General features: G+C 38.8%; 2 protein-coding genes across 4 annotated transcripts in view; one reads left to right on the forward strand and one right to left on the reverse strand.

Moving 5' to 3' along the window:
* fhit (fragile histidine triad diadenosine triphosphatase) overlaps nt 1–14,929 on the reverse strand; it is a 515,756-nt gene that overhangs the window by 310,847 nt on the left and 189,980 nt on the right. For all 3 annotated transcript variants that reach the window (XM_049581795.1, XM_049581799.1, XM_049581789.1), the window contains one exon: nt 11,962–12,086. In XM_049581795.1, coding sequence (XP_049437752.1) covers nt 11,962–12,067 — 106 coding nt within the window. In that variant the 5' untranslated portion in view covers nt 12,068–12,086. The remainder of the gene's footprint in view (nt 1–11,961; nt 12,087–14,929) is intronic.
* On the forward strand, nt 8,519–8,923 carry si:ch211-276i12.9 (uncharacterized protein LOC103908774 homolog). Its single transcript, XM_049581810.1, is given in 1 exon segment — nt 8,519–8,923. A coding segment is annotated over 1 exon segment (345 nt). The 3' UTR covers nt 8,864–8,923.

Consider the following 14,929-nt stretch of genomic DNA (forward strand, 5'->3'; position numbering starts at 1 on the left):
GATGCAATTTTACTCCGAAGATTTAATTGAATTCTGAGACTTTTGTTTTTCAGCACATATTCAGTGTGTAACAGTTTAGGGGTTAGGCTTGACAGTGTTGGAATCTTTGTAGTTTGAGTTACCTTAACCAATGAGTGGAGGCCATTCCAAGTTAATTGTTATACACACCATAGCTGGTAAACACACACACAAAGAGGATGTCAGAAGCTGCTCAAGGGGACTTTGTCTTACATTGTGTCTTATACTGCTACCCATGCAATGTAGTAACCTGATTACTACATGCAAGACATCCGGAATCAGATTTTTTCCAACCCTTGCCATTATTTTGGAAGTATATGTTTTCTTTTGTTATTTCAACTGTCCTTTCTCCACAGAAAATGTATTTCCACAGCCTGTACACTTTGAGAAGCAGTTTTAATGTTGGAAGCTATTTTAGATTGTTTTAGTCTTAGTCTTGAGACAAAAATGTTTATTAGTTTAAGTCACATTTTAGTAATTTTTACTATATCCTTTATAGTTTTAGTCTGGTTTTAGTTGACGACAGCTCAGAATGTTTTACTGGACATTTTAGTCAACTCTCTGTCATTATTTTTAGTCAAGATTTTTGTTAGGCTAATACAGGTATTGGAATCAAGGTTACATGCTGTATAAAAATTTTATGTATACAACATTTTTTCTACATCTACAAATACAGTAAGTTCTACACACTTACAAACTGTCATTTCTCCAGCAGAGTTTTTGACAGGTTTAAAGGATGGTTTAGGACACATACTGACTGATCATCATTTCGAAAGCTCAAAATCTCTCTATTAATGGTCTCAAAAAGTTTGACACCACAAATAACTAATTTGGGACAAGGGGGTACAGACTTGTACTCAGGTTCATTGTGAAATTTGACTTATTGATCTCACTGTTAAGAAGCAGAAAAATAACTTGATTTCAACCTGAATTCTTACTTAATCTGTAACATCTTACTCTGAAGATTTAAACTCACGTCTACTCAGGGTCTGTGGTTAAAACTGGACTTTCAGCTGTCAGAAGAAACTCTGCTGAGTTCAGACTGTTTACTTACAACACAGTTCCACTTACAGATAACCGAGCCTCCTACCTGCCTGTCAAACAGCAATAAAACCATAAATCCTCTCAAGACAGTCTGGATCTGAGTGGAATCCTGCAGGGATCAACAAGACCAGCAGTCAGTGGCTGCTCGCTCTGCTGCGGTACAGCAGCTAACAAATGGAGCTAGCTGCTAACAGCCACTGCTGCAACTAATAAACTCCACAAATCCATTCAACAGCTCCACCATCCATAGTCAGTCTACACCTGCTTATTTACTGCAGAATTACAGCACAAAACTTCAACAGCTGATGCCGCTCCAGTTAAAGTGTTAAAACATCCTGGTGCAGACTATTTACTGGAGTTCATATCTGGTACCACTTATGCAGCATTAGAAAGTAATTGCAAGCATTGTGGTTATTGGCTGTTCTCTCCTCACATTTTGAATATCTGATAGTCCACCACTGACACTTTCATCCTGTCTTGTCAACAAAAAATTAATATCGATTTTGTCCGAGTTTTATTATCAAGATCTATGTGTAGCTCATCAAAGTCTCGTCTTCATCATCAAAAATGTCTTTGATAAACACTTTTAGCTTTTGTTAACAAAATTAACACTGATAAGAACAATTATGGAATCAATCATAAAAACAAAGCCATGCGAAACACAACACAGTCACAAAAATATGTGTCCATTGAGTGTTGTTGCTACTGTGTGATGATGGCACTGTAGCATAGGGCCAAGAGATCAGTCAAATTTTATTTTGCATAACAATTTTGGCTTTATTTTGGATTATGAAAACAAGATAATCAAGATAAGATGATTGTGCCACACTCAGTTTCACAATGACCCTCTTGTTTTGTCTTTTGTTATAAATCCAGCGTACCCCTTTCCTTTACAGTGGTGTACTGACTGTTATTAACTTGGCATGAATATTACATACATTGAAAAGCATTCTATTTCATGTCTCTATCTGCTGGTGGGCCATCACATAAAATTATGTTAATGCCACTGCAGAAGAGACTCGATAAGCACTAAAATTAGATGGGGAAAAAGGTGAATATACCGAATATATATAATATATTGAATATATATAAATATATATATATATACATATATACACAAAGAAGAAGTTGTTATATATCAGCATATGGTATATCAGCAAAAAAAAAACAATATCATGCATCCCCACTGCTAGCATTTCATAGATGACGGCATCACCTGAATGTGTCGATTCACAGAGTGAGACAAAAACAGAGGAGTCCTTATCCCAACAACGCTCAGGCAGCCTTATATAGCAGATTTGTGCCAGAGTAAGAACTAATGCCATAAAGTGTTAATCGTCACGGATCTGACCAGGCTTACATATATTGTCCATGGAAGAGAATGTGAATTAAAGCATATGGTCAAATTGCTTGAGCTCCACCACAGTGTGCCTTTACGTGTGCATTTCTAACAGCCTATTGTGCCTGCCCTGTAGAAGCAGCGCAAGGATTATCAACAGCTCGGAGTCTTATGATGAAGAATTTTGCCTTGTCATTTAGTTTTTCTCTAATCCACAGTATGCCAGTATTTGAGTGCCTTTACTGTAACAGTAAGAGTTATGGCCAATGAGTCACCCACATTTGACGTACATTTTAAGTTCAAGATAATTTGCTGTTAAAACAATAAATGCATGTTATCAAAGTCAATGAGTGAGAGACGTGTCAGTGTTGACCAAAAGGTCATGATAAGGATTAGTACCATGATCGAGCAGCCCTATAGTTGCAGTTACAGATTCATGTGTATAGTTGGATGGGAGTAGAGTGAGCCATGAGTTCAGGGGGTTGTGTGCTATGTTGAGTGCCCTACCTGTGATGGCAGTGTCAATGAGGAGCAGGAGGTTGGAGGTCTTAGTGACAGAACACGTAGCAGTGTTCTTTTTTTGTTTTTGAATGTGTGTGGGTTTGATTGGGTTTATCAATCAATCAATCAATCAATCAATCAATCAATCAATCAATCTTATTCATAGAGCACTTTTCATACAATAAAGTGGAGCACAAAGTGCTTTACATGTTAAAAGCAGAGCCCCCCCATCCCCCACAGACCCCCTCACCTTCCTTACCCCCCATCCTGATGTGATAATAAAAAAAGAAGAAAAATAGAAAGAAAAAATAAATAAATAAGAAGAAAATATATAAATAAATAATGGTGATTGGGTTTATCCCCTTCCACACAACACCATGCTGTGTACCACAGCTTTGTAGCAACATGCTAGCATGAATGTACAAAAGGAAGAATGTATCCTGTGATGTCTGTGATCTGATTTTCTGTGTCTTTGTCTCATTTATCTTCAAGTCACAATCCCCACACACACACACACACACACACACACACACACACACACACAGTAAGAATATGAATATAGCAGAGGACTTTTATTTCAACATTTACACCATAACTTGGTGCAGAAAAGGCACAAATTTGTTGAAACAAAACCATCACCCCTGGTTAATTCAGAACTTTGCCACAGCTCATGTCTGTTTGCAGACTGGTTCAGATGGAAACTTTTGCTCTAGGCATGGGCTTAATTTATGGTAGGGATGGTGGGGATATGTCCCAGACACTAATTTGGTATTGTTTAATTGTCATTTTGCATATGCATTTAAATCATATATGATTTCAAATGGCTGTACAAAAGGTTAACTCTCCCTCATGTTTCCACTGACTGAGAAACACCTACTAGTATTTGTTGGCTTTGCTCCCACAGCATGTTCCTGACAGTCCACAGGCTACTGTAGCCTACAGTCCTTTTAAAAGTTAAGAAGTTGGGCCTGCAGTGTGGCATCTTTCCTCTGACCTGCTCTGTGTCGCTGCGTGTGCTTCCCACTGAAAAGCTGAGGGAAGTGGCTGTGAATTGCACTTCATTGGTGGTGGTGAAGTTCACATTTATACTGATGCAGTAGTGAGATTAATGCCTGATCAGAAGTGTTTTTAGTTAGTTTCAGTTTTCCACCTCCAATGAAGAGCAGTGCACAGCCGCTTCCCTAAACTGTGTCATCTAGAGACCAGAGTCCCAAATGGGGTTCTGAAGGGGAAACTACCATATCAGCACAGCAATAACATAAGGCACAGCACACCACTGACAAGGTAGATTTTTTCTTGAAAAATCATGACTTCATTCCCATTAAATTATGACTTTACTCCCCTAAAACTACAACCTTTTTTTCCTCAAAATGTTATGACATTATTCTCATTGAGTTACGACTTTAATTTCATAATACAACCTTTTTTTCTAAAAAATATTATGACTTATTCTAATTAAGTTATAACTTTACTTTTATAATACTAAAATACTTTTTCCTCATAATATTATGACTTTATTCTTGAAATCCCAGGAAACACATATAGGTGAAATGTGTTTCTGCTCATGTTCAAAACATGTCAGCTAATGAGGTCCAGGCGATTATAAATAAATTAAAAAACTCGTGGCTGCTTGGTCAGTGGACTTTCACATCTACATATTATGCACTAGGTATCCTGGATGCATCTATTATTGAAATTCTGGGATTCTGTGTCAATTTACGCTTGTTACAAAAATTGTGTCTTTTCAAGCTATACTTCTGTTTTCACAGGAAGTGTACAGTTTCTGCTGCGAAGATAAATCGTCTTTTTCAAAATAAACTTTCGTATGTAAAACAACTCATATTCATTTTGTTGTGCAACAAAAGCACATTGTTATAGTCTGGAAATCCAGACTCAAATCTAGAAAGATTTTGAGTCTGGCCCTCACCGATACACCCTTCCTACCCAAGGGGCGGCACTAACTGAGGCATATTAAATGCCCCTGCACGCAATTGGATAGCACGATGGCCAATCAGAGCAAAAAACAAGGTGACGTATTCATTGCACTAAGCCCCATTTGTTTGCCGACCAGTGGGGCTAACTGATATATTATGCTTTTGCCATATCCCGTTGGCAAAAACGTCCTTCCTGGGAATGAAGGCTTCTAGGGCAGTCTTCTGTTTCTCTCTCAAAGAAAAAGATAAGTGTAGTTGGCTTAGCATTTCTTCCAAAGCTAAACTGAATGGACGCGTTCATTCAGCAGCTACCATCTTGGCTGTTTACTTTTCGACTCCTATGGCGCAGCACTGTTTTCATCATGTTACGCCCACCCAGAGCCCGCCTCTGTCAGATAGACTGATCTGATTGGTCCGATGGCGATTCACCGGGCTCTGCTCGTTGGGGCCAGATCCCTGTGCAGAGCGAATTTGCTGGGGGCGGGGCATCTGGATTTCCAGGTTAACATTGTTTGGTATAGGCAACAACAATACTTGGTCATGTTTAGGAAAAAAACATTTTGGTTCTAGCTCTACTGCAACCTGGTCCCACACCGAAGTCGTCGAATACCGGCGCCTGGCACTGACAAAAAAAGCCATCCTTTGACAGTCACTGTTATTGTGTAACGTCGCCTGACAGCGTCAGGGGAAAACACGGCGGGACAACAACGTAAGTTTATCAGAATCAGAATCAGAAATACTTTATTGATCCCCGAGGGGAAATTATTTATGTTTCAGGTAGGGCAGATGGAAGGGGTGGTAAATGGGTCCCACAACCACCAACTATCAACCAGGAGGCCGGTGTTTGCTTTCTGTATGATTTTAGAGCCAAACCCTTATTTTTCACGAAACTCAACCACGTGCTTTTGTTACCTAAACCCTACACGAGTGTGTTGGCTAAATATAACCAAGTGCACTTGTTGTTCAAGGAAATAAATGTCAATTTGCAGTGTTGAAACGATGCAGTGCGTTTATTTTTGACTGTATGCAAACTGCTCATTTCCTGTGAAAACAGACATGTATTTTGAAGACAGAAGGTCAACAACCAACACACAGAGTACCTTGCAAGTCATATGTTGACGTGGAAAGTCCAAGATCAAATGTCAATACGTGACAAGGTCGGAGTGAGAATGTGTTGCCTGTTGGAACTTTCCAGAGCCTTAAAATATGTTCTTGTCCCATGGCATTTCAAACCGACGCCATCTGGTGGTGTTATTAACCACAAAAGGATACCCAATTTTTGTCTGATATGGAAACCGATGCCCAAGCAGTGGTATTAGATGATTTTGGAATGAGAATGGGTTGGAAATGTAGTGTGTGATGCTCAATATATCAGGGTATATGCAGGAATCCTGAGGTTAATTTCAGTACCTTTTTAAGACTTTTTTAAGACCTTCCAAAAAAACCTTAAGACCTCATCGCCACTTCAAGCTGTCGTTAGTAGCAACACATCTTTAATTTATTAAACAGTTGTAGTTTGCAATTAAATTTATGGAGCACAAACATACAACAGAACTAAGATAAGATGAGAAGGAATAAAGCTTGAAAGAATAAATTAAACCAGAGGCAAGTTTATTAAAATACACCTTAGATCATAACAAGTAACACAGCTCTACAGCTCAACATCAGCTATTCAAGGCCAACTTGCTGAAAACAACAACCTTATGGCTAGCCCCTTGCATGTGGGATTTAGGGCTGACCCAAAAAATTCGAAGCTTCGAAGCTTCATTTGATGGCACAGGATTCGATTGTGAAATTTTTTTTTTTTGGAAAATTCTGCCTTTTTTTCTCCCGTTTTATTAGGGGACCTTGAACGCAACACTAATCATGCCGTCCGTTTACGGTTGTTTTTTTCCCCTTTAGCCATATGTAAACTCAAAGAACGAGAAGCAATATATATATGTGTGTGTGTGTGTATATATATACACACACACACACACACACACACATATATACATAAAATATAAAAATATATATATAAAATATATATAAATATAATAATAATATATATATATATATATATATATATATATATATATATATTATTATATATATAAATAAATATTAGTAAAACTATGATGTAATATTCATAGAAAAAAATCTGCTCAAACCTCATCTATCATCTCTTGTTTTGCACACACTTCCTGCTATTATTCCATTCAATATTTGAGTTAATTGAACAGTTTATCAGTTGTTCTATACTGTTATTTTCATGCACTGAATACAAATGAAATATCCATAAAATATGTTCCATAGTTGGGCCGTCAGTTTACTTTTCACAAAAAGGTTGGGAACCACTGCTTGAGGAGACACAACACAGTCAAAATATTCTGCGGCTTTCTCAAAATATTTCAGGTTTCTACCATCAAGAGTGATAATCACAGTGTTTAAGAGAAATTTGATTAAATAATGCAAACATATGGCTTCAGAACGGAGGTGTATAGCAGAGCAGAGGAAGAAGTCTCCCCGGTCCAAAGTTAATCTCAGCTTGGAGGAGCTGTGCGAGGCGAGAGCAGCACTTGAGAAGTTGAGCACAAAGCCAAGAACTGATTATCATTCCGGAAAGAGAATAAGCATATTATTCAAACAAATCAGCAATGGAAATCATGCTAATTAATTCAAGATTTCTTTTTTTTTCTTTTTTGCTCAGGCTAGGTAAAAAAAACAATGATTAATAGACAAAGTTTTTTTTTTTTCCTGCCAAGAGTCCACAAGGATTCATGACCTCCTCTTCCTTCTGTGTGACACCCGTGCCTGTTCGAAGGTAAACTGAACAGCTGTGTTGTGTCGGAGTTTGAAAACATGACGTTCAACCAAACAAACAGAAAGCAAACACTCAAGCACAGGGACAGGCCCGAGTATCCTTCAAGATCCATTCTTATTGTCTATCAATGTCATGTGTGTTTGTGCATATTGTGTGTGTATGGTAAACAGCTGTTTATATATAACCTTTATATCAAGGTCATGTTCACTTCAGCAAAGACAGCATCTGTTGCCAGGCAACAACAGGAGGCTTTAGGAAGTGCTCCATTGAGCAGCGAATGTTCAAATCAAGTCAGAGAGAAACAATGAGACAGATATTGACGGTGATCGACGGAGACTGATTGTACCGCAGATCACTGGCAGGGACGCTGCGTTACACAACGCTGCTTTATTTACCAACACTGCTGATGGGGAATGGACGGCAAGACACAGCAGAGGTAATCTGAATGCTCTGATGTTAATTAAGCCATGATGCTGGGGTACTGAAACCTGCATTAACCCTCTGAACCCTCAGCTGCCTCTGCTCAGTTTCCACTCCCCTTAACTACAGGCTTGTTGTCTCTATGAGTCTTGGCTAGGTACGCCATAAATAGTTACTGTGAATTTTTAAACTGTGGTCAGGGCGTTTATGTAGCTTTACTGCAGAGAGAAACAGCAATTCATCTGAAACAAGCTTACAGACTTTATTTCCCAGTTTCCCTCTTTTTTTTAACTACAGTATTTTCCTATATTTACACTCACCGACCACTTTATTAGGTACACCTGTTCAATTGCTCATTAATGCAAATAGCTAAGCAGCCAATCACATGGCAATAACTCAATGCATTAGGCATGTAGACATGATCAAGATGACCTGCTGAAGTTCAAACTGAGCATCAGAATGGGGAAGAAAGGTGATTTAAGTGACCATGGCATGGATGATGGTGCCAGATGGGTTGGTCTGATTATTTCAGAAACTGCTGATCTACTGAGATTTTCATGCACAACCATCTCAAGGGTTTACAGAGAATGGTCTGAAAAAGATAAAATATCCAGTGAGCGGCAGTTCTCTGGGTGAAAATGCCTTGTTGATGCCAGAGGTCAGAGGAGAATGGCCAGACTGTTTCAAGATGATAGAAAGGCAACAGTAACTCAAATAACCGCTCGTTACAACCAAGGTATGCAGAAGACCATCTCTGAATCAACAACGTTCTTGGCACACTTTGGCTCCCTTAGTACCAACTGAGCATAATTTAAACACCACAGCCTACCTGAGTATTGTTGCTGATTGTGTCCATCCCTTTATGACCACAGTGTACCCATCTTCTGATGGCTACCTCCAGCAGGATAACACACCATGTCACAAAGCTCAGATCATTTCAAACTGGTTCCTTGAACGTGACAATGAGTTCACTGTACTCCAACAGCCTCCACAGTCACCAGAGCTCAATCTAATAGAGCACCTTTGGGATGTGGTGGAACTCTGCAGCAACTGTGTGATGCTATCATGTCAATATGGACCAGAATCTCTGAGGAATGTTTCTAGCACCTTGTGGAATCTGTGCCACAAAGAAATAAGGCAGTTCTGAAGGCAAAAGAAGTCCAACCCGATACTAGCAATGATTTCTAAAACACATATTGTAGTCATTCACTAATTATTCCCAGGCACATTCACTTTTTTACATGTTTTTTTAAGCTACTGTCAGTAAAACACAATAACATCACTCAAAACCTGACAGAGGAGAAGTCAATAAATGCAATATTTCTTCAAAGAAGTAAAATATAGCAACACAACAAAGACACACACTCAAAAGATTATTTTCATGGAACTGTTTGCTAACACATAAACCATAGCTATTTGGTAAGTTTGTCAGTCTCTGTATTAAATAAATAAATGAATAAAATCACTTGTTGAAGTTTTAAAGTGTGAGGGCAACCAATCTCACTCTGCCAGTGTGTACTTCTTTTACACACTGATCAGCTTTGATCGGCTACCATGCTACATCACTGCTGGGTGAGCCCACAAGTACAACAGACCAAGCCTGGCCACACTGAGCTGTAGCACTGGGTGACAGAGGTTCAAGAGACTTACACCTTTTAACACATAAACTCAGTTATGCACAGTGTTGGGCAGTAATGCGTTACAAGTAATACTATTACTTTGTCCAGTAATGAGTAGTGTAACTAATTACTAATGAAGTTTCAGGAATAATATTACAGTTCCCCTAAACCAAACAACTTGTTACAACATTACTTTTCTGATCACATCACTACTAACTTGAAATACAACAATCACATCAGCTGACTCATTTTCATAATCATCGCACCGTGCATGCATGCCGCATAGCAGCAAGCTAGTTGGAAAAGCTAACTATAGCGGTTGAAAATATTCCCATCACTTTGATTCTGTCAGGAGGAAAGATGACAAGAACATTGTTGCTGCAGGTAGTTGGACTACAACTTTTTGAACTGCAAAAAACACGTCCTCAAACCTCCAGTCTGAAACACCTACATGACCAACAGCACAACGTGAAGCTCCAGGAAATACACCCCACCAAAGATGAGCCCTCCGTGACCATGGAGGTCCGCTGTATTCCTACACTGGCTAAACAACCAAAACTGTATTTTAATCGTGGCCAGCTGCAGGCTACAAAGGAGTGACGAAGCTTGTGGCTGGATATGTAGTGGATGAAATGTTGCTCCATTATCCACCAGTGATTACCCAACATTCATACAAAGGCACACATCAGAATGTTGGGGAGATGCATATTTACTCATTCTACTGGGTGTAACAGAAAAGTAATATAATGAGTAGTGTCACAAATTACTGTTCGCAGGGAGTAATATGCAAAGTCATTTTGTTACTTTTGAAAAGAGTAATGAGTAATACATTACATTTTTAGAGTTATGAGCCCAACACAGTTTATGCATTTCTAAAAGTTTACACTCCCGCAACAAGGAAAGTTGTGTGGGAGGAAAATAATGTCGTCCACTCGAAGAGAAGAAACAAACACAATACAAAATTCTACAAGCTCGAGAATGGCCTAAAGTTGTCATATTCTCCTGAGACTGACCAAAATGTGACGAGCAATTCAGAATCACCCGCTCCTTTATCAAACACAGCCTCCATGTGCACTGTATAGTGACCAGTGATGAGGTGACCAGCTCTTTTATATAACCTGTCGGGATGACCAAGTAAACCATTATCTGTGTCTGTGTCTGTATCTATTCAACCAACTGAATTATTTGTATCTGTACTCGGAATGGGCGGAGTTTATACCAGAAGTGGATGAGGTTTAAATCAAATCAAAATACCAACACAGCTGTCACAAACTTATCTTTCAGTCCAAATTGACGATTACAGCTGTGGGTGTGTGCTTTGTACTACTGGGTTAGCTGCTGAATGAGATTCTGTCAGAAAGACTTTCTGAGTCAGGAGTTAACCTGACTCTTGTGCCCAGCTGTGCATGCACCACACAGAAGCAGGATTTTGTGTTAACTTTTGCTTGCAAATGGACTGAACTCGTTCCTCTTTTAGACTCTTTAAAAAAGAGCCAGTCATTCACAAACCTAGTATCGCTAAGAGGTAAAAGTTTCTCTCAGACTTCTGTCACATACACACACCAGCCACTGATACACATGTCAGTCTCTCCTCCTATATTTTTGTTGTCCCACATCAGAGCTCCTGAAAAATACATCAGCTTAAATAAACACATTTTAGTGCCACATATCTGTCATTTGCACAGCATGAAACCTTGCTGTGACCCCAGAGAAAAGAAACACTATCAGATTTATAAGGCTTTTAAAAACACTGCAAATCCATCCAGAGGAACACTGTTTTTTCCAAACTCAATCAGGCTGAGTCAGAAATCAATACAGTACACTTTCTGATACAGTGATGTTTTGTGATCCTGACTGAATATCAGCTAAAAGTCTAAGAGGCCCTGAATATGAGTAACTCTGGTTCAAAATTATGTCATTACAAGATTAGATCCAGCCATGACAAGGGGTTGCATGGGCATCATGGAGAGTTTCAGTAATCTGGATAAAATGTTCACATGAATATGTGTTGTTAGTGTTGTGGTGTGAATTGTGCCAGTTTCTCATGATGCTTAAAAAAAAAATCGATATGGAAACTTATAAATTCTTCCATTTTTCTCTTTATCTATCTATCCATCCACCTAAGTTTCTAACCAAACTAATGCATAAGTGCAACAAAGTGACCACTCATCCTCAGACTCAAAGGGTCTGTCAGCTGTTAAAATGCCTACACACACTTCATCCCACAATCAGCAGACAGAGCTCAGCAGACCCACCTCTCACCTGTAAGTAATGAAAGGATACGTCCGGGCACCACAGGCTTCCTGTTGACCAGAGCGAAGGACAGCTCCGTCTGCAGGAACACGGACGAGGCCTTGATGAAATGCTGTCCAAAGCGAAGGGTCAACATGTCCCACTGACTCACAGGCCTGGAAGAGACAGCAGGTGGTCAATAACATCAGACTGAACAAGGATTCTGCTCATCACACAAATCCGCATACAGTACAGCTGGAGGTCTTCACTCAGTGACCTTACTGACATTTTTTCACTTGATTAGAATCTGATTTGGCTTTAGGTCATTCCAGAACATTATCACAAGAATCAAAAGAAACCAGATATAGTCACAATAATGTATATCACATGAATCTAACTATTTGAAAAGAACAATAAACTGCAAGTATTATAGTTACTTACACAAGCACAAGAAAAAGAAAAAAAACATTTCTACACAAAAGAAGCTTTGTTATAATCCCTGATAATCATGATCCAGTTTACAGCCATGTCTGTCCAGATATGAAGCCATTAGTTGACAATGCTTCATATATGGATGTCGTTTGTAAGAAGCTACCAATTATAAAACATGGATGCTTCACACACATCTTCCCCCTGATAGAACAGAAGGTCTATACAATCAGCACAGTTTCAAGGTCAACCCGGTCTCACTCCAAAGTCACTGAAATCCGGCGCTCGGGCAGTGATTTCCGACATCAGAGACCGACGAAAAAAGCTGTCCTTTCACGTCGGCATATGTGGCCAGTCACCATTATAGTTTAACAGCACCCAACGGTGTCAGGGGGAAACGTGGCAGGACAAGACTAAAAGTCAAGGCGGCTAAAGTCCAAGTAGGGTGATAAGATTGTAAAGTCATACCCTGTTCTTTTTTCCTAAACCCAACCACATGCTTTTGTTGTTGAAGAAAAAAAAAACATAAATTTGCAGTGTTGTACCAACATAGTGTTTTTATTTTAAATGAGACTATATGCAAACTGTACATTTCCTCTGAAAACGGAAATGTATTTTGAAAAAGATACATGCATTACTGGGCAAACTTATATGAAATTTGGTCATAGTTAATGTATGAATTCTTGAGTTATGGCCCAAAACATGTTTTCAGTCACAGTGAACTTTTACCACTAAAGTCAGGTTGAAAATCAGTTAATCGTTGAGTCATTTGGGCCAAAACTAGAGGAAATTCCCTAAAGCCCTCTTGAGATATTGGGTTCATGAGAACAACATGAGTGCAAGGTCACAGTGACCTTGACCACCAAGTTCAAATGAGTTCATCCTCGAGTCCAAGTTCATGTTTGTGCCAAATCTACAGAAATTCTCTACAGGCATTATGAGACATTTTGTCCACAATAATGGGACAGACGTACAGACTGATGTGTGGGCAACCCGAAAACATAATGCCTCTGTTTACAGATATCACCGGTGCAGAGACATAAAAAATATGTATGCCTACAGTGTAACTGTTTAGAGGAATATTTCACCCACAAATTGCCTTTTTGATAGTCATATAGTCATGCCATGTCACCTTGAATTCGAAAAGAAATCGTTTTCCTCACATGCCTCCATGGAACACTGCCAACATATTGATTTATTGATTGATTGGGGACCAGGTTTTACTACAGGAAACTATATCAAAACAGCCATTTACAAACTCTCACAAAAACTGTAAAGTGTAATCCAAGTCTCATGTAGACTAGGCTTGACTAGACCAAGGCTAAAATCTTACTATTTAAAACTGAACGTGAAACTTATCTATGCTCTCTTCAAAGCCAAACTCTATTACTAAAGTTTTATAACGAATATGCATGTGTTTGGGAAGTACTGAGCATATGACTGGATAAATGAGACTTGGATTATACTGCACAACATGTGTGAGAGTTTGTAAATGGATTTTTTTAATACAGTTTTGCTGTAGTCCCTTGTCAATCATTAAATTAATATGGTCGCTGTTTTCCATGGAGGCGTCCGAGGAAAACTGTTTTCTTCATGAATTCAAGGTAACATGGCATCATCGATAGATTAACAAATAGTATTTTTTCAAGTGAATCATTCTTTGAAAGCCAAAGAACTAGGCAGGAATGTGAATGGATACTAGAGGATGTGTGAAAGTTTACAGTATTAAATATAAAAACAATTTGCCATGTACAGAAATACTACTCCAAAAGTTGCTAAGCAGATTTGAAGACATTAATGTAATGTGTGATGTCTATGTATAACTTCATATAGCTTTGAGGACATGGCACTGCTGAATCTAACATACCACCTTTACAGATCCAAAACATGCATTCAGACCGAGACATGTTCACTATCAAGCTTAGCATGTTAGCATGCTAACATTTGCCAACTAGTAGTAAACACAGCACGGCTTCTTTTGAATTACTCCAAACTTTTACCTCTTCAGACATCTCGAAATCCTTCATTTTAATCAAGCTGAGAAAAAAATACCATTCTTTAATTTGACTGATTTATTTGAAATGTTTATAAGAGTTTGGTACATCACTTTGAAAAAAAGGTGGTGCATCTTTGGCCATCACCAGAAATTCCTGAAGATCTTGGGGGACAGTCTGTAGTAGTAGTGATCTGTTACATTTGCGTAACCCCAAATTTATGTTCAATAACTTAACAGGTTAAACCCCCTTCCACTGCACAAAAAAACTCCACAAATACCTTCTAACATCTGGCTTTTGTAATTAATTTGAAAGGTTAAATCAGCATTCACTCCTGGGTCAAATGACTCTGCAGTAGTCAGGGGTATTTATCAGCTTCAGCTCCAATGGGATCCTACTGGCGATGATAGAAATAAGACACCCTGGTGGACACGCTACTATTAGCAGTGACAGGCTTTCAGAAAATTACTGTTTGTCCCTGCCCAAGCAGCACTCAAAAATCGTTTCAATCGTTAGTCTCCACCAAGTTCTAAAGAGTGACTGAATAAGTAAGAGATACAAAAAGAAAGTAACCACCAACATTTTCACTGGCCTCT

This window comes from Epinephelus fuscoguttatus, linkage group LG1, assembly GCF_011397635.1.
Source record: "Epinephelus fuscoguttatus linkage group LG1, E.fuscoguttatus.final_Chr_v1".
Taxonomy (NCBI): domain Eukaryota; kingdom Metazoa; phylum Chordata; class Actinopteri; order Perciformes; family Serranidae; genus Epinephelus; species Epinephelus fuscoguttatus.